The 21291-nt window shown below is 47.8% G+C and overlaps 1 protein-coding gene and 1 long non-coding RNA gene across 3 annotated transcripts in view; one reads left to right on the forward strand and one right to left on the reverse strand.

Moving 5' to 3' along the window:
• Positions 1 to 21291, reverse strand: part of EXTL3 (exostosin like glycosyltransferase 3) — a 188266-nt gene that overhangs the window by 51729 nt on the left and 115246 nt on the right. For both annotated transcript variants that reach the window (XM_063915067.1, XM_063915068.1), the window contains one exon: positions 13323 to 13450. In XM_063915067.1, the coding sequence (XP_063771137.1) occupies positions 13323 to 13450 (128 nt within the window). The remainder of the gene's footprint in view (positions 1 to 13322; positions 13451 to 21291) is intronic.
• Positions 1582 to 3647, forward strand: LOC134911097 (uncharacterized). The gene is made up of 2 exons (XR_010176317.1): positions 1582 to 1752; positions 3306 to 3647. It is a non-coding gene; the product is annotated as an uncharacterized LOC134911097 (long non-coding RNA).

Consider the following 21291-nt stretch of genomic DNA (forward strand, 5'->3'; position numbering starts at 1 on the left):
TAGCACCCTCCTCTGTGACACACAATATAACACACTAGCATCCTCCTCTGTGACACACAATATAATACACCAGCACCCTCCTCTGTGACACACAATATAACACACTAGCATCCTCCTCTGTGACACACAGTATAACACACTAGCACCCTCCTCTGTGACACACAATATAACACACTAGCATCCTCCTCTGTGACACACAGTATAACACACTAGCACCCTCCTCTGTGACACACAATAATACACACTAGCAGCTTCCTCTGTGACACACAATATAACACACTAGCATCCTCCTCTGTGACACACATTATAATACACTAGCATCCTCCTCTGTGACACACAGTATAACACACTAGCATCCTCCTCTGTGACACACAATATAATACACCAGCACCCTCCTCTGTGACACACAATATAACACACTAGCAGCTTCCTCTGTGACACACAATAAAATACACCAGCACCCTCCTCTGTGACACACAGTATAACACACTAGCATCTTCCTCTGTGACACACAATATAACACACTAGCATCCTCCTCTGTGACACACAATATAACACACTAGCACCCTCCTCTGTGACACACAATATAATACACCAGCACCCTCCTCTGTGACACACAGTATAACACACTAGCATCCTCCTGTGTGACACACAATATAATACACCAGCACCCTCCTCTGTGACACACAGTATAACACACTAGCATCCTCCTCTGTGACACACAGTATAACACACTAGCATCCTCCTCTGTGACACACAATATAACACACTAGCATCCTCCTCTGTGACACACAGTATAACACACTAGCACCCTCCTCTGTGACACACAATATAATACACTAGCATCCTCCTCTGTGACACACAGTATAACACACTAGCATCCTCCTCTGTGACACACAATATAACACACTAGCATCCTCCTCTGTGACACACAATATAACACACTAGCACCCTCCTCTGTGACACACAATATAATACACCAGCACCCTCCTCTGTGACACACAGTACAGGTTGAGTCTCCCTTATCCAAAATGCTTGGGACCAGAGGTATTTTGGATATCGGATTTTTCCGTATTTTGGAATAATTGCATACCATAATGAGATATCATGGCGATGGGACCTAAGTCTAAGTACAGAATGCATTTATGTTTCATGTACACCTTATACACACAGCCTGAAGGTCATTTTAGCCATTATTTTTAATAACTTTGTGCATTAAACAAAGTGTACATTCACACAATTCATTTATGTTTCATATACACCTTATACACATAGCCTGACGGTCATTTAATCCAATATTTTTAATAACTCTGTGTATTAAACAAAGTTTGTGTACATTGAGCCATCAGAAAACAAAGTTTCACTATCTCACTCAAAAAATTCCGTATTTCGGAATATTCCGTATTTCGGAATATATGGATATGGGATACTCAACCTGTATAACACACTAGCATCCTCCTCTGTGACACACAATATAACACACTAGCATCCTCCTCTGTGACACACAGTATAACACACTAGCATCCTCCTCTGTGACACACAATATAACACACTAGCATCCTCCTCTGTGACACAGTATAACACACTAGCATCCTCCTCTGTGACACACAATAATACATACATGTACGGTACATGAGACAATGTTATATAATCAGATAGAGAATGGATAGGAGACCGCGGTGTCACACTCCAGTGTAGACTGTCATTAGGAAGCTTCGTTATGGAGATGAGAGAGCAGGAATCTGCTGGCAGGTCAGTAATGTTAGTGTTCTCTCTGCAGTACAGTAGGGAGTAGAGGGAAGTATAGCACCATGTACACCACCCCATACTATTACTGTGCTGACTGCTCACACATCACTGCCACATGGGGGGGTCAGGAGTACCCCCATCTAGTGTCATAAGCAATGTTTCCACCTCTGTGCATATGGTGCTTATGATTTCAGAAGATCGAAGCGTTTGCAAAATTCAGATCGGGATACTGCCAGAAAATCCCTCGGTTTTTATGCGATTTAAGCGGCTCGCAGCGCTAATCAAGCTCTATAGATTTCTGCACATCACCTCCCGGAGACCCCTTTACCAGCATTACCAATTCATTGTGCCTGGAGTCTACACATGAGAGATCAGGGGTCAATCACAGTGTCTCAACTATCTGTGATGCTGTGTATGTAGTACGGTACAGCAATTGTATCTCTCCGAGTGTTGCAGAGTACAGTGACCCCTACAGGGAATGTTGGATACAGCAATTGTACCTGTCCTAGGATTGCAGAGTACAGTGACCCCTACAGGGAATGTTGGATACAGCAATTGTATCTCTCCGAGTGTTGCAGAGTACAGTGACCCCTACAGGGAATGTTGGATACAGCAATTGTACCTGTCCTAGGATTGCAGAGTACAGTGACCCCTACAGGGAATGTTGGATACAGCAATTGTATCTGTCCGAGTGTTGCAGAGTACAGTGACCCCTACAGGGAATGTTGGATACAGCAATTGTATCTCTCCGAGTGTTGCAGAGTACAGTGACCCCTACAGGGAATGTTGGATACAGCAATTGTATCTGTCCAAGGATTGCAGAGTACAGTGACCCTTACAGGGAATGTTGGATACAGCAATTGTATCTCTCCGAATGGCGCAGAGTACAGTGACCCCTACAGGGAATGTTGGATACAGCAATTGTATCTCTCCGAGTGTTGCAGAGTACAGTGACCCCTACAGGGAATGTTGGATATAGCAATTGTATCTCTCCGAGTGGCGCAGGTACAGTGACCCTTACAGGGAATGTTGGATACAGCAATTGTATCTCTCCGAATGGCGCAGAGTACAGTGACCCTTACAGGGAATGTTGGATATAGCAATTGTATCTGTCCGAGTGGCGCAGGTACAGTGACCCTTACAGGGAATGTTGGATACAGCAATTGTATCTCTCCGAGTGTTGCAGAGTACAGTGACCCCTACAGGGAATGTTGGATACAGCAATTGTATCTGTCCGAGTGGCGCAGGTACAGTGACCCCTACAGGGAATGTTGGATACAGCAATTGTATCTGTCCGAGTGTTGCAGAGTACAGTGACCCCTACAGGGAATGTTGGATACAGCAATTGTATCTGTCCGAGTGGCGCAGAGTACAGTGACCCCTACAGGGAATGTTGGATACAGCAATTGTATCTGTCCGAGTGTTGCAGAGTACAGTGACCCCTACAGGGAATGTTGGATATAGCAATTGTATCTCTCAATCATTAAGTACAGCTCCATTGTTTGCCTTCTCTTCTCCTGAATCCTATTATCTCTCCCTTGTACTTCTACTGTCAGACAAATTAAGATAACAACGACAAAACAAGAAAGAAACAAACAAAACGATATGGGAGTGGCCTAAAGCTGGGTGATCGGTGCAACATCGCTGGGGGTCTGGCCAGGTCTGGAAATATGATGGATCACAGAAAGAGATGTCAGATCCAGAGGGATAGCAGAGAGCGTATAGTACTGTATGTACATTCCCCTGGGCTACCTTATTTACACACAGAAGATGAATAATATTAATGTCTGTTTAGTAGTAATTGTAACTGTAAGAGACAAGAAATGCACAATGTATCTTCATAAAGACAATGTAGGTGCGTGTTTTACTAAAGAGTAAACTTAATGTACTGTAAGTCAGATCTGTTGTACGATATTTGCTGCATCATTCGGCCGCCCTATCACTGGCGCCTGGGTGCCTTCTGATGCATAACTGAGCCTCTTATTTATATACCACCATGCACTTGTGTGTGTCCTAGCCGTACATCGGACTTCAGCAAAGGACATGCTGGGACAATGTCACGCAGCAGAGAGAGAGAGCTGGTGTACTCAGAGAGGCTAACGGGGCATACTGAGACTTGTAGTCCGACAGCAGTGAAGTTAAGGCTGGGTACAGACTTGGCGAAGTACACCCGATATATCGTTCACATCGTCCAGTGTGTATTCACTATATCGTTAACGATGTGGCGCTCCCGCGGGTCGATAACGACATACAATATCTTTAGTTTTCACCTTGAAATCTAAAGATATTGTACAAGACTGAGAGAACAGGGGAAAAATAGGATTTTAATACCTACCGGTAAATCCTTTTCTCCTAGTCCGTAGAGGATGCTGGGGACTCCAAAAGGACCACGGGGTATAGACGGGATCCGCAGGAGACATGGGCACACTATAAGACTTTGAATGGGTGTGAACTGGCTCCTCCCTCTATGCCCCTCCTCCAGACCTCAGGTATAGGAACTGTGCCCAGGGAGACAGACATTTCAAAGAAAAGGATTTTTGTTAAACTAAGGGTGAGATACATACCAGCTCACACCACAACACACCGTAGAACATGGTTTACAAGCAATACCAGATAACAGTATGAACTAACAACAGCAACAAGCTGAATATAACCGATACACAACCTTCGTTTAACAGGTAACCAATAACCATCAATACAACTGCAAGTAATAGTTCGCACTGGGACAGGCGCCCAGCATCCTCTACGGACTAGGAGAAGAGGATTTACCGGTAGGTATTAAAATCCTATTTTCTCTTACGTCCCAGAGGATGCTGACAATGTCGATATTATCTTAAACCATAAAGCTATACCTTTAAACACACTTTTACCATGGAGCCGCTGCGGCCGCTAGACTTAATATGCACTCTACGTACTTTGTACGCTATTTGCGTACAGAGTCCTGTACCGTGTACGGACTTAGCGTACAAACGCCGCGCTGTGTGTACTTTTGTACCCCCACTCTTGATATACTTTAAACCTTATTAGTAATGCAATGCAATGATATTATTACACTCTAAACCTTATGCAGCAAAGCACTGCAATGATGTTACACCTTAAACCTTATGCAGCGCTGACGGTACAAAGTACCCGCAGCGCGTACACAACTTGATATACACTTTTAAACCTTATACAGTTTGGTAATGTAATATGCTTTAAACCTTAGCAGGGAAAAGAGGACACAACACCGATTTGTAGTTAAACACTGGGCTCCGACACCTCAGCGTATATATCTAGAAGGGGATAACAATACAATTTATACACTACAATATACAACAGAGTAAATGGCTACAGTCAATGTACATACGTGAGAATATTCGCTTGCGCAACCTGGACCAGTCCTCTGCTAATAAGGTAGATAGCGTTAAGAGTCTTCTGACCGGCCAGGCAGCAACAGGCTTTTTATACACAACTTCCATAAACAATACAATGGATACTGTAATCCCTTTGTCCATTGGACACAGAGATGCATCTTTACATTACAGGAAAGGTCATAGGTTGATTTGCAAAGGTGGGCGATGTCTTTCTCAACTGCTCTTGTGGGTGGTCTCCTCTGGATTCCCGCCGCATACATAATATACAGTAAATACAGTTTATATCTATATTCTACTTCTGCACATAACTATACGCAGGAACATGCGATCTTCCTCTAACCAACACCGGAATGTTACCCTTAAAATACCCTACAGCTGGATACTAGACATCACCTTATAACCTTAGTCTGTCCCTTCCCATCATGCAAAGGCGAATCCCTTAGTCCTGGAATCATTTAAACTGTTGATACTTGCTGATGTGGTGCAGGGGGCTATGTGTACAATGTGCACTATTTGGGTTAAATATGTAATGTTTTGATAACCCTCTATGCGCTCACAAACGCCGCCGTAAATACCCATACCACGCGCAGGACCGCGGGAACGATCATACGCAAATTGTGGATATGTGCACGCACGGCGGAACAAGTGCAGCGGGCATGTGTGTCTGGTTAGTACGTGATGGGTGTACTGGAATATTTTTCGACTTTGACAATGCTGGGGACTCCAAAAGGACCATGGGGTCTATACCAAAGCTCCAGACCGGACAGGAGAGTGCGGATGACTCTGCAGCACCGATTGAACAAACATGAGGTCCTCATCAGCCAGGGTATCAAACTTGTAGAACTTAGCAAAAGTGTTTGAACCCGACCACGTAGCTGCTTGGCAAAGTTGAAGCGCTGAGACTCTTCGGGCAGCCGCCCAAGATGAGCCCACCTTCCTGGTAGAATGGGCCTTCACTGACTTCGGCAACGGCAATCCAGCCGTAGAATGAGCATGCTGAATCGTATTACAGATCCAGCGTGCAATAGTCTGCTTGGAAGCAGGATTACCAATCTTGCTGGAAGCATACAGGACAAACAGAGCCTCTGTTTTCCTAATACGAGCCGTTCTGGCGACATAAATTTTCAAAGCTCGTACGACATCGAGAGATTTTGGCACCGTCACGGCATCCGTAGCCACAGGCACCACAATTGGTTGATTTATGTGAAACGAAGAAACCACCTTCAGCAGAAATTGTTGACGAGTCCTCAATTCCGCTCTATCCACATGGAAAATCAAATAGGGGCTCTTGTGAGACAAAGCCGCCAATTCCGACACCCGTCTGGCGGACGCCAAGGCCAAAAGCATGACCACTTTCCAAGTGAGAAATTTCAACTCAACCTTTCGCAAAGGTTCAAACCAGTGAGACATAAGAAATTGTAACACCACGTCAAGATCCCACGGTGCCACGGGAGGCACAAACGGAGGATAGATGTGCAGCACTCCCTTCACGAAAGTCTGAACCTCTGGAAGGGCGGCCAATTCTTTTTGAAAGAAAATAGATAAGGCCGAAATTTGCACTTTAATAGAACCTAATTTCAGGCCTGCATCCACGCCTGCCTGCAAAAAATGGAGGAAACGACCCGGCTGAAACTCCTCCGTAGGAGCTTTCTTGGCTTCACACCAAGACACATACTTTCTCCAAATACGGTGATAATGCTTCGCCGTGACCTCCTTTCTAGCCTTAAGGAGAGTGGGGATGACTTCCCCGGGAATACCCTTTTGAGCTAGAATTTGTCGTTCAACCTCCACGCCGTCAATCGGAGCCGCGGTAAGTCCTGGAAGACGCATGGCGCCTGCAGTAACAGATCCTCTCTGAGAGGAAGAGGCCAGGGATCTTCTATGACCAATTCCTGAAGATCCGGATACCTGGCCCTCCGTGGCCAATCTGTAACGATGAGTACCGCCTGAACCCTTGTTCTTCTTATGATCCTCAACACTTTTGGAATGAGTGGAAGAGGAGGGAACACATATACCGGCTGAAACACCCACGGAGTTACCAGGGCGTCCACTGCACTGGCTTGAGGGTCCCTTGACCTGGAACAATATCTCGGAAGCTTCTTGTTGAGGCGAGACACCATCATGTCTATTTGAGGAATTCCCCAACGACTTGTCACTTCTGCAAAAACCTCTTGATGAAGACCCCACTCTCCTGGATGAAGATCGTGTCTGCTGAGGAAGTCTGCTTCCCAGTTGTCCACGCCCGGAAGGAAGACCACCGACAGAGCGCTCACGTGCTTTTCCGCCCAGCGGAGAACTTTTGTGGCCTCCGCCATCACCGCTCTGCTCTTTGTTCCGCCCTGGCGGTTTATGTACGCCACCGCTGTTACGTTGTACAACTGATTCAGGACAGGTAAACCTCGAAGAGAGTGTTCCGCTGGGAGAAATACTCTCTGCAGTTCCGTGTCCAGAATCATGCCCAGGAAAGACAGCCGAGTTGTCGGAATCAACTGTGACTTTGGCAAATTTAGAATCCAACCATGTTGTTGCAGAATCGTCAGGGAGAGTGCCACGTTTCTTAGCAACTGTTCCTTTGATCTCGCCTTTATCAGGAGATCGTCCAAGAACGGGATAATTGTGACACCCTGCTTGCGTAGGAGCACCATCATTTCCGCCATTACTTTGGTGAAGACCCTCGGGGCCGTGGAAAGACCAAACGGCAACGTCTGAAATTGGTAATGACAATCCTGCACCGCAAACCTCAGAAAAGCTTGACGTGGAGGATATATCGGGACGTGTAAGTAGGCATCTTTTATGTCGACTGATGCCATAAAATCCCCCCCTTCTAGGCTGGAGATCACAGCTCGAAGAGATTCCATCTTGAACTTGAAAGTTTTCAAATACAGATTGAGGGATTTTAGGTTCAGGATCGGTCTGACCGAGCCGTCCGGCTTTGGTACGACAAAGAGGCTCGAATAAAACCCTTCTCCCCGTTAAGACGGGGGTACTGTGACAATGACACGCTGTTGACACAGCTTTTGTGTCGCAGCACACACTACTTCCCTTTCTGGGACAGAAACTGGCAAGGCTAATTTGTAAAATCGGTGGGTGGGGGGGGCACCTCCTGAAACTTCAGTTTGTATCCTTGGGACACTGTTTCTAACACCGAAGGATCCAGGCCCGAGTGAAACCAGACCTGAGTGAAGAGTTGGAGACGCGCCCCCACCGGTACAGACTCCCGTAGGGGAGCCCCAGCGTCATGCGGTGGACTTGGCAGAAGCCGGGCGGGACTTCTGGTCCGGGGAGTCTGACACAGCAGGCGACCTTTTTCCTCTTCCTCTACCTTTAGAGGCAAGGAAGGACGACCCCCTTCCTTTTTTGTATTTATTAGGCCGAAAGGACTGCATCTGATAATGGGGTGCCTTTTTCTGTTGTGCAGGAACATAAGGAAGAAAAGATGACTTACCCGCTGTAGCCGCAGACACTAGGTCAGCGAGGCCGTCACCAAACAAGACACTACCTTTATATGGGAGAGCCTCCATAGCTTTCTTAGAGTCGGCATCAGCATTCCACTGATGAATCCACAGCGCTCTCCTGGCCGAGACTGCCATGGCATTGGCCCTTGATCCCAAGAGGTCAATATCCCTCGCCGCATCCTTTAGGTAAGCTGCAGCGTCCCTGATATAACTGAGAGTCAAAAGAATGTTATCCCTATCCAGGGTATCCATGTCAGATGCCAAATTATCTGCCCACTTGCCAATAGCACTACTCACGCATGCCGACGCCACAGCAGGTCTGAGCAGTGCACCCGTAGTGACATAAATGGACTTTAAGGTCGTTTCTTGCTTACGATCTGCAGGGTCTTTAAGGGCAGCAGTGTCGGGAGACGGAAGCGCCACCTTCTTGGACAGTCGTGATAAAGCCTTGTCCACATTAGGGGATGACTACCATTTTTCCCAATCGTCAGAGGGGAAAGGATAAGCCATAAGAATTCTCTTGGGAACCTGCCACCTTTTATAGTGAGATTCCCAAGCTTTTTCGCAAAGAGCGTTCAGTTCATGAGAGGGAGGAAACGTCACCTCAGACTTCTTACCCTTATACAAACAAACCCTTGTATCTGGAACAGCAGGCACTTCAGAAATATGTAAAATATCTTTAATTGCCACAATCATGTACTGAATACTCTTAGCCAAGTTTGGATTTTTTGGATGTAAACTGGCCTCACTATAGTCGACACTGGAATCAGAGTCCGTGTCGGTATCCGTATCTGCCATCTGGGTAAATGAACGCTTTTGTGACCCTGAGGGGGCCTGTACCTGAGACAAGGCGTCCACCATGGATTTTCTCCACGTTTGTGTCTGAGAATCAAATTTATCCAGTCTTTTAGTCAATAACGCCACATTTGAATTCAATGTACTCAACATATTAACCTAATCAGCAGTCTGCGGTGCCGACAGAGTCACTCACAACTCCTTATCAGCGCCCCCAGCAACCTCCTCCGGGGAGGAGCATTCAACCTCAGACATGTCGACACACACGTACAGACACGCGCACACACACTGGCTATAGGGGACAGACCCACAGGGAAGCCTGTTAGAGAAACACAGAGGGAGTTACCAGCTCACACCCCAGCGCCTATCACTGATATCTAATATCAGATGTCTGCACTGTTCCCACAAAGGGTTAATAGCACCAAATTACTGCTCTCTGTTACTTGATCAGGAGAGTGGAGGTCCGGGCCAGCGTCTCTGCAGCCTGTGAAGAGAAAATGGCGCTGGTAAGCTGTGAGGGCTAAGCCACGCGGTACCTCGTTACTGAAGTCTTCTGCCGTCACTGAAGTCTTCTGTACTTCTTTATACTCACCCGGCTTCTTTCTTCTGGCTTCTGTGAGGGGGTTGACGGCGCGGCTCCGGGAACAAGCAGCTAGGCGCACCAAGTGATTGAACCCTCTGGAGCTAATGGTGTCCAGTAGCCTAAGAAGCAGAGCCTTTAAACTCAGAAGAAGTAGGTCTGCTTCTCTCCCATCACTCCCACGAAGCAGGGAGCCTGTAGCCGGTAGCAGGTCTCCCTGAAAATAAAAAACCTAACATAAAGTCTTTTCAGAGAAACTCATGAGAGCTCCCCTAGTGTGTGTCCAGTCTCTCTGGGCACAGAATTTAACTGAGAGAGGGAGGAGCCATTCAAAGTCTTATAGTGTGCCCATGTCTCCTGCGGATCCTGTCTATACCCCATGGTCATTTTATAGTCCCCAGCATCCTCTAGGACGTAAGAGAAACTGAGCTGTCCAGAGGTTTAAAGCTGGCGGAGACTTCTCCAAATATACTCCCAGAGATAACTGATGCTTCTAGCAAGGGTGGCGAATATTCACGCAATCAATTCTAGTCTATACACATTTGTTATCTGACGGACTCTGTAGTAATTAAGGAAGACTATTGGTGCAAATTCACAAATAATTCCATTCTGAATCCACGAGCCAACATGCGTGCCCTAAGAGCAAAACTTGTGAAGGGCATGCTGGGATGTGTAGTTGCACAGCAGATGGATGGCCTCACGTTAAATACTCTTGATCTAAGGAAATCCGATTAAGAAAATGCCAAAACCGAGGGGCAATACCTCTCATGGCCACTGTGTGTCGCTGTAGCCTCAAATGTGAGCAATTCAGGGGTAGCCTGTCTGCAATGCCAGAATTAAAGGAAATCATTTTTAGACCTTTTTAACCACGTGCACTAAAAAGTATTTCAGACACAATCCCTATTTAATTTAGCATACTGCATTGTATTACGTGTTTGCGCTTTTAAAGAAAACAAAAAAACCTAGCTCCACAGAAATTATGGAGTCAAAAACTGCGAGAGGAGAGGCGCGGGGGATTACAAACACCCTTCTCCTCTGGATTTCATTAAAATGTAACACCAAATTAAAAAAATCAGCCCAACATCATTCCTGGCTGTGCTAATTATGCAAATGAAATTTCCCTGCGATCCTGATGAAAATATGAATTATTAAACCTCTGCACCTTTGAGCATTCCAGTAATACAGAAAAGAATCTCGTGCAATTAAAGCACCACATTCGGAGAACAATTACAGATCATTTCTAAGAATGCCGCTGCGGATGGAGACATTCGCTGCCCCCCAGCCGTGTGCAGAGTTATGATCACGCCATAAACTCTGCTTCTTCCCGGCTACACAGTACAACTGGTGTTTCACAGAAAGATGTAGCTGCAGGCTGAGCATTGCGTAACCTCCCACTGATGTTTATATCTCCCACACACAAAGTTGGCAGTAATATTTCATTGCTCGGGGTCATCTCAACCCATGAACTCACAACCTACCAATCAGATGTTTACATGCAAGCAGATTCATTTAGATATCCATGTATTGGCTGCCACAGTAGTCTCAGGTCCAGAGATCAGGCTGCACTTCTGCGGTTCTACCACTAGAGGGCACGGGGGCTTTTCAGAAAAGTGCTGAGTTCTTGTTGGTGTTTATGGGGAACAAAGGGCTCGGTAACGGCTTGGAAGATTATGATTTTACGCTAATGAAACAGTAACAAGGCACAATTTGATGACAATGTAACTATAGTGAAAGGTGGTAATAAAATATCATACAGAGATAGTTTATATTTGTTTTAGGACTTTTGGGTTTGGCTAGAAACAGAAAATTTAGTGGATTACCCAGTGCTCTGTATAGCACCCAGTGCTCTGTATAGCACCCAGTGCTTTGTATAAGCACCCAGCGCTCTGTCTAAGCGCCCGAGCCCTGTCTAAGCGCCCGAGCCCTGTCTAAGCACCCTGCGCTCTGTATAAGCACCCAGCGCCCTGTATAAGCACCCAGCGCTCTGTATAAGCACCTTGTGCTCCGTATAAGCACCCAGCGCTCCGTATAAGCACCTTGTGTTCCGTATAAGCACCCAGCGCTCTGTATAAGCACCTTGTGTTCCGTATAAGCGCCCGAGCCCTGTATAAGCACCCTGCGCTCTGTATAAGCACCCTGTGCTCCGGTATAAGCGCCCCGAGCCCTGTATAAGCACCCAGCGCTCTGTATAAGCACCCAGCGCTCTGTATAAGCACCCAGCGCTCTGTATAAGCACCCAGCGCTCTGTATAAGCCCCCGAGCCCTGTATAAGCACCCAGCGCTCTGTCTAAGCACCCAGCGCTCTGTATAAGCACCTTGTGCTCCGTATAAGCACCTTGTGCTCCGTATAAGCGCCCCGAGCCCTGTATAAGCACCCAGCGCTCTGTATAAGCACCCAGCGCTCTGTATAAGCACCCAGCGCTCTGTCTAAGCGCCCGAGCCCTGTATAAGCACCCAGCGCTCTGTCTAAGCGCCCGAGCCCTGTATAAAAGCACCCTGCGCTCTGTATAAGCACCCAGCGCTCTGTATAAGCACCCAGCGCTCTGTATAAGCACCTTGTGCTCCGTATAAGCGCCTCGAGCCCTGTATAAGCACCCTGCGCTCTGTATAAGCACCCAGCGCTCTAAGCGCCCGAGCCCTGTATAAGCACCCTGCGCTCTGTATAAGCGCCCTGTGCTCCGTCTAAGCGCCCGAGCCCTGTATAAGCACCCTGCGCTCTGTATAAGCACCCAGCGCTCTGTATAAGCACCCTGCGCTCTGTATAAGCACCCCGAGCTCTGTATATGCACTGAGTGCTCTGTATAAGCGCCCCGCGCCCTGTATAAGCACACTGTGCTCTGTATAAGCGCCCCGTACAAGCACCCAGCGCTCCGTACAAGCACCCCGCGCTCCGTACAAGCACCCCGCGCCCCGTATAAAAGCAACCAGCGCTCCGTATAAAAGCAACCAGTGCTCCGTATAAAAGCACCCCACGCCCCTTGTAAAAGCACCCCGCGCCCCGTATAAAAGCACCCAGCGCCCCGTATAAAAGCAACCAGCGCTCCGTATAAAAGCACCCAGCGCTCCGTATAAAAGCACCCAGTGCTCCGTATACAAGCACCCAGCGCTCCGTATACAAGCACCCAGCGCTCCGTATACAAGCACCCAGCGCTCCGTATACAAGCACCCCGCGCTCCGTACAAGCACAAGGGCAGAATTTTAAAAGTCATAAGAGACTCAAATAGTCTTCCCTACTGTTACTCATATATAATGCAGCCAGGACTTCTAAGTAACTGCAATAGCAGATTGTATACGATCCATTTCAGCATGGATAGAATAGTAATGTCTTCCGGGGGGGAGGTCATTGATCAGTCTCATGTTCAGCTAGCAGGCCTTGTAGAGCAAACGTACCGGAAACCGAACATGATTTCATCATGGCGAAGATGAGCGTCATCATCGATGGAGAGAACGGCTTCTGTCTCTATCTCATCCCAAGGGAGAAAGCGATTATTAAGGCTGTTCTTTTCCGTGCGCACCACCTGAGGGCAGACAGAGAGGATACATTATATAAACATACATCAATGTATGGAGATTAGGATACAGTGTTCATCAGACAGATGGCAACCAGGATACATTGTTAAATTGTCTTTCTGACATCAATGGAGGATACTCTGGGGGCGATTCAATTGTTTTTCAGACACTGGCCAATAGGTGGCTCCCAGCAGCAACAATTCAACTGTTCTGCCATTCACCACAGTCGGCACCAACATATTAGCTTGCAGCTTCCTGAGGTGGGAGGCAGAAGTGTGTGAGAAGGATACACTCGGCTAATGCATGCTGACGCTCCTGCCTACGGATTACTTCCTCCCACTCCTACCTCCAAGATTTCTCACGTGCTGCACCACTTCTCTGGAATTCCCTACCTCTCCCCCTCAGACTCTCCACCTCTCTACAAAACTTCAAACGGGCTCTGAAAACCCACCTCTTCACAAAACCCAGCCAAATCTCATCCTAACCCTCTGTTCCACGCTCTCTATGTACCCCATCTGTGTCACCCATGTCTGTCTGCCCCTCCCCTTAGAATGTAAGCTCTCACTAGCAGGGCCCTCTTCCCTCATGTGCTTATCCTTTGTCTTACTTTAATAATCTTCAACTGTACCACATCCAGCAGTCTTCTGCCACCTGATACTTATTCCAGTGTCATCTGCTGATGTAACTATGTTTATTTACCCTGTACTTGTCCTATATTGTTGTCAACTGGAAGTTGCTGTTTTCCTGTTTTGATTATTTGTTTATGTACTCTGTAATTGGGCGCTGCGGAACCCTTGTGGCGCCATATAAATAAAGGATAATAATAATAATACCAGCCAATCAGCTCATAACTGTTCATTTACATATTGGAGCTGATTGGCTGGTGTGTTTATCACTTCCTTGTGCCGTCACCAGGTTAATACATCTGCCCCAGTGTATCATACACCACTGGATACATCACACATTACAGAAAGATCTCTGCCTATTTACAGTAAGTACATGCATTCATGTATAAAAATGCACACTGATGGATAAGCACAGACATAACAGATCTAGAGGCAGCACATTAGGTAGCTGCACCTGTATGTAAATATTTCATTTGATTACAATTTGCCTAAAGTGTGAGAGAAATCAGAGCTGTGGTTAGAGCTTCTGGACGATGCATAATGTAGAAATGACACTCTGTGTAAGAGGACTATACACTGACCGGTGTCGCAGCAGCCCCCCCTTTGTGTTCCCATTCGCCAGAACGGTGAGGTTCTTTGACACCTGCAGTGACGACCATCTTAGACACGCTGACCACTGCTGCAGCGGCATTTGGTAACCGGTACAAGTTTAATTCTAGATTTATGTAAGACCTCTAAACACAACCCAAGCTTTATTATACACATACAGGCTTAGGACATTATTAACCAGTAACGTCTGCAGGACAGAGGCGCAATAACTAAACCAAACAAGGAAGCCTGTAATTAAGTCACTTCTAATTGAACTAACTTGAGTGACAATTCTCATAAGTACAGTATACAATTGTGTAACTAACTGGCCGTATACAGAACAGAGGGGAGACAATCTCTCCATTATATAGTGCCAACGTATGAAATCACTGCAGAACTTGTACTGTGCGCTGGTGGCTGGCGAGGACGGGCGCAGTGTGCGCCCCGTTACATAGGAGACCGCGTGCCTCTTAAGGCATTCTCTAACAGTTTAATAGTAGGCATGAAATGCCCCTATGTGCCCATCCTAGTACCAGTAAGAGTGGCTGTGAGGATGTAATTATGTGGTGGTGTACTAATGGCACAGTAATAACTGTATATATATATATATATCTATATACACATGCTAAACGCACAGCGCTGGCTTCCTCGCTGCTCAACACTCCACTGTAACAGGCTCCAAGGATTCCACTTGTAACGTAATAGCAGGTTAAGGAATCAGATTCTGCAGGGGGCTTATATACTGGACTCAGGCCCAGATTTATCAAGCCTTGGAGAGTGATAAATAGCACGGTGATAAAGTACCAACCGACCGGCTCTTGTCATTTTTCAAACACAGCCTGTAACATGACAGTTAGGAGCTGATTAGTTGGTACTTTATCACTGTGCAATTTATCACTCTCCAAGGCTTGATAAATCTGGGCCTCATTCAGCAGGGAACGCCGCTGCGGCAGCGTTCGCATGCTGATGCCCTGTGTAGTGTGCGCACGCACAGAAGCCGCACTGCGTGTGCGCATACTGGGAGGTGCGACGGCATCTCATATCTGCGGTAGAGGCGTTTGCGGCGGGGGAGGGGGCTTCGTTGCGGGGGGCCCAGTCCGGACAACGCAGACGTGTTCGGACCATTTGCGGAGCTGCTACACGAAACATGATGGGTAGCGTTCTGCCTTAGTAGCTAGGCTGTGTAGGCAGAGGGCTACCCTAAACAAGTGAAAGCACCGCCGCAGTGCAATGTTTTTGCATGTGTGCGGGAGAAGGGGGGCGGACTTGTCCTGTGCTGCCCCCCACCCCACTCCCGCCCGCATGTTAGCCTTCTCCAGGCTTAATACATCTACCCCCTTGTCCCAACACAGGTAGTGCAGAAAAAAAGGAGTGAATAAATGCGCTGCCAAGATATGATGCAGCCAATTAAAACAATAGGAACCTTCACACACAATTCCACAAATAGTAAAACAAAAAAAAAAATTGTCAAATCGGCGCAAAATATCAAACAAATTCTTACATGGGCAGAAAAAACGCCACATGTGGACATTATCTCATAAATAAGAATTTACTTACCGATAATTCTATTTCTCGTAGTCCGTAGTGGATGCTGGGAACTCCGTAAGGACCATGGGGAATAGCGGGCTCCGCAGGAGACAGGGCACAAAAGTAAAGCTTTAGGACTACCTGGTGTGCACTGGCTCCTCCCCCTATGACCCTCCTCCAAGCCTCAGTTAGGATACTGTGCCCGGACGAGCGTACACAATAAGGAAGGATTTTGAATCCCGGGTAAGACTCATACCAGCCACACCAATCACACCGTACAACCTGTGATCTGAACCCAGTTAACAGTATGATAACAGAGGAGCCTCTGAAAAGATGGCTCACAACAATAATAACCCGATTTTTGTAACAATAACTATGTACAAGTATTGCAGACAATCCCCACTTAGGATGGGCGCCCAGCATTCACTACGGACTACGAGAAATAGAATTATCGGTAAGTAAATTCTTATTTTCTCTGACGTCCTAGTGGATGCTGGGAACTCCGTAAGGACCATGGGGATTATACCAAAGCTCCCAAACGGGCGGGAGAGTGCGGATGACTCTGCAGCACCGAATGAGAGAACTCCAGGTCCTCCTCAGCCAGGGTATCAAATTTGTAGAATTTAGCAAACGTGTTTGCCCCTGACCAAGTAGCTGCTCGGCAAAGTTGTAAAGCCGAGACCCCTCGGGCAGCCGCCCAAGATGAGCCCACCTTCCTTGTGGAATGGGCTTTTACAGATTTTGGCTGTGGCAGGCCTGCCACAGAACGTGCAAGCTGAATTGTACTACAAATCCAACGAGCAATAGTCTGCTTAGAAGCAGGAGCACCCAGCTTGTTGGGTGCATACAGGATAAACAGCGAGTTAGATTTTCTGACTCCAGCCGTCCTGGAAACATATATTTTCAGGGCCCTGACTACGTCCAGCAACTTGGAGTCCTCCAAGTCCCTAGTAGCCGCAGGTACCACAATAGGCTGGTTCAAGTGAAACGCTGAAACCACCTTAGGGAGAAATTGAGGACGAGTCCTCAATTCTGCCCTGTCCGTATGAAAAATTAGGTAAGGGCTTTTATAGGATAAAGCCGCTAATTCTGAGACACGCCTGGCCCATAGACAGTCCTGTTTGCAGGAAATGCAGGAAACGACCCAGTTGAAATTCCTCTGTAGGGGCCTTCCTGGCCTCGCACCACGCAACATATTTACGCCAAATACAGTGATAATGCTGTACGGTTACATCCTTCCTGGCTTTGATCAGGGTAGGGATGACTTCATCCGGAATGCCTTTTTCCTTCAGGATCCGGCGTTCAACCGCCATGCCGTCAAACGCAGCCGCGGTAAGTCTTGGAACAGACAGGGTCCCTGCTGGAGCAGGTCCTTTCTTAGAGGTAGAGGCCACGGGTCCTCTGTGAGCATCTCCTGAAGTTCCGGGTACCAAGTCCTTCTTGGCCAATCCGGAGCCACGAGTATAGTCCTTACTCCTCTCCTTCTTATGATTCTCAGTACCTTGGGTATGAGAGGCAGAGGAGGGAACACATACACGGACTGGTACACCCACGGCGTTACCAGAGCGTCCACAGCTATTGCCTGAGGGTCCCTTGACCTGGCGCAATATCTGTCTAGTTTCTTGTTGAGGCGGGACGCCATCATGTCCACCTTTGGTTTTTCCCAACGGTTCACAATCATGTGGAAGACTTCTGGGTGAAGTCCCCACTCTCCCGGGTGGAGATCGTGTCTGCTGAGGAAGTCTGCTTCCCAGTTGTCCACTCCCGGAATGAACACTGCTGACAGTGCTATCACATGATTTTCCGCCCAGCGAAGAATCCGTGCAACTTCTGCCATTGCCCTCCTGCTTCTTGTGCCGCCCTGTCTGTTTACGCGGGCGACTGCCGTGATGTTGTCTGACTGGATCAGCACCGGCTGACCTTGAAGCAGAGGTCTTGCTAGGCTTAGAGCATTGTAGATGGCCCTTAGCTCCAGGATATTTATGTGAAGTGATGTCTCCAGGCTTGACCACAAGCCCTGGAAATTTCTTCCCTGTGTGACTGCTCCCCAGCCTCTCAGGCTGGCATCCGTGGTCACCAGGACCCAGTCCTGAATGCCGAATCTGCGGCCCTCTAGAAGATGAGCACTCTGCAACCACCACAGGAGAGACACCCTTGTCCTTGGTGACAAGATTATCCGCTGATGCATCTGAAGATGCGACCCGGACCATTTGTCTAGCAGATCCCACTGGAAGGTTCTTGCGTGGAATCTGCCGAATGGGATTGTTTCGTAAGAAGCCACCATCTTTCCCAGGACTCTTGTGCATTGATGCACTGAGACTTGGCCTGGTTTTAGGAGATTTCTGACTAGTTCGGATAACTCCCTGGCTTTCTCCTCCGGAAGAAACACCTTTTTCTGGACTGTGTCCAGGATCATCCCTAGGAATAGAAGTCGTGTCGTCTGGATCAGCTGCGATTTTGGAATATTGAGAATCCAACCGTGCTGGCGCAGCACTATCTGAGATAGTGCTACTCCCACTTCCAACTGTTCCCTGGATCTTGCCCTTATCAGGAGATCATCCAAGTAAGGGATAACTAAAACTCCCTTCCTTCGAAGGAGTATCATCATTTCGGCCATTACCTTGGTAAAGACCCGGGGTGCCGTGGACAATCCAAACGGCAGCGTCTGAAACTGATAGTGACAGTTCTGTACCACAAACCTGAGGTACCCTTGGTGAGAAGGGTAAATTGGGACATGTAGGTAAGCATCTTTGATGTCCAGAGACACCATATAGTCCCCTTCTTCCAGGTTTGCAATCACTGCTCTGAGTGACTCCATCTTGAATTTGAACCTTTGTATGTAAGTGTTCAAGGATTTTAGGTTTAAAATTGGTCTCACCGAGCCGTCCGGCTTCGGTACCACAAATAGTGTGGAATAGTACCCCTTTCCCTGTTGTAGGAGGGGTACCTTGATTATCACCTGCTGGGAATATAGCTTGTGAATGGCTTCCAATACTGCCTCCCTGTCTGAGGGAGACGTCGGTAAAGCAGACTTTAGAAAACGGCGAGGGGGAGACGTCTCGAATTCCAATTTGTACCCCTGAGATACCACCTGAAGGATCCAGGGGTCCACTTGCGAGTGGGCCCACTGCGCACTGAACTTCTTGAGACGGGCCCCCACCGTGCCTGAGTCCGCTTGTAAAGCCCCAGCGTCATGCTGAGGACTTTGCGGAGGCGGGAGAGGGCTTTTGTTCCTGGGAACTGGCTGTTTGTTGCAGCCTTTTTCCTCTCCCTCTGCCACGGGGCATAAATGAGGCGCCTTTTGCCCGCTTGCCCTTATGGGGCCGAAAGGACTGCGCCTGATAATACGGCGTCTTCTTAGGTTGAGAAGCTACCTGGGGTAAAAATGTGGATTTTCCAGCAGTTGCCGTGGCTACCAGGTCTGATAGACCTACCCCAAATAACTCCTCCCCCTTATACGGCAATACTTCCATGTGCCTTTTAGAATCCGCATCACCTGACCACTGCCGCGTCCATAAACCTCTTCTTGCAGAAATGGACAGCGCGCTAACTCTTGATGCCAGTCGGCAAATATCCCTCTGTGCATCACGCATATATAGAAATGCATCCTTCAAATGCTCTATAGTCAGTAATATACTGTCCCTATCTAGGGTATCAATATTTTCAGTCAGGGAATCCGACCACGCCAGGCCCGCACTGCACATCCAGGCTGAGGCGATTGCTGGTCGCAGTATAACACCCGTGTGAGTGTATATACATTTTAGGATACTCTCCAGCTTTCTATCGGCAGGTTCCTTTAGGGCGGCCGTATCAGGAGAGGGTAGTGCTACCTGTTTAGACAAGCGTGTGAGCGCTTTATCCACCCTAGGGGGTGTTTCCCAACGTGCCCTATCCTCTGGCGGGAAAGGGTACGATGCCAATAACCTTTTAGGAATTATCAGTTTTTTATCGGGGGAAACCCACGCCTCATCACACACTTCATTTAATTCCTCGGATACAGGAAAAACTACAGGCAGTTTTTTCTCACCAAACATAATACCCTTTTTAGTGGTACTTGTATTATCAGAGATATGCAATACATTTTTCATTGCTTCAATCATGTAACGTGTGGCCCTAGTGGAAGTCACGTTTGTCTCCTCATCATCGACACTGGAGTCAGTATCCGTGTCTGTGTCTACCATTTGAGGTAACGGGCGTTTTAAAGCCCCTGATGGCGTTTGAGACCCCTGGACAGGCACAAGCTGAGTAGCCGGCTGTCTCATGTCGTCAACTGTCTGTCGTAAAGAGCTGACACTGTCACGCAATTCCTTCCATAAGCTCATCCACTCAGGTGTCGACTCCCTATGGGGTGACAACTCTATAATAGGCAATTGCTCCGCCTCCATCTCATTTTCCTCCTCAAACATGTCGACACAATCGTACCGACACACCGCACACACACAAGGAATGCTCTGATAGAGGACAGGACCCCACTAGCCCTTTGGGGAGACAGAGGGAGAGTATGCCAGCACACACCAGAGCGCTATATATATATAGACAGGAATACCACTATAAAATGTGCTTTTCCCTTTATAGCTGCTGTTAGTATTAAAACTGCGCCAAATTAGTGCCCCCCTCTCTTTTTTACCCTTTTCTGTAGTGCAGGACTGCAGGGGAGAGTCAGGGAGACGTCCTTCCAGCGGAGCTATGATGGAAAATGGCGCCCGTGTGCTGAGGAGATAGGCTCCGCCCCCTTCTCGGCGGCCTTTTCTCCCGCTTTTTGGTGAGTTCTGGCAGGGGTTAAAATACATCCATATAGCCCTGGGGGTTTTATGTGGTGTATTTATGCCAGCCAAGGTGTTTACATTGCTGCTCAGGGCGCCCCCCCCTAGCGCCCTGCACCCTCAGTGACCGAAGTGTGAAGTGTGCCTGAGTAACAATGGCGCACAGCTGCAGTGCTGTGCGCTACCTTGTTGAAGACTGATGTCTTCTGCCGCCGATTTTTCCGGACCTCTTCTTGCTTCTGGCTCTGTAAGGGGGCCGGCGGCGCGGCTCTGGGACCGAGCTCCGAGGCTGGGCCTGTGTTCGGTCCCTCTGGAGCTAATGGTGTCCAGTAGCCTAAAAAGCCC

This window comes from Pseudophryne corroboree, chromosome 4 (assembly GCF_028390025.1).
Source record: "Pseudophryne corroboree isolate aPseCor3 chromosome 4, aPseCor3.hap2, whole genome shotgun sequence".
In the NCBI taxonomy this organism is placed as follows: domain Eukaryota; kingdom Metazoa; phylum Chordata; class Amphibia; order Anura; family Myobatrachidae; genus Pseudophryne; species Pseudophryne corroboree.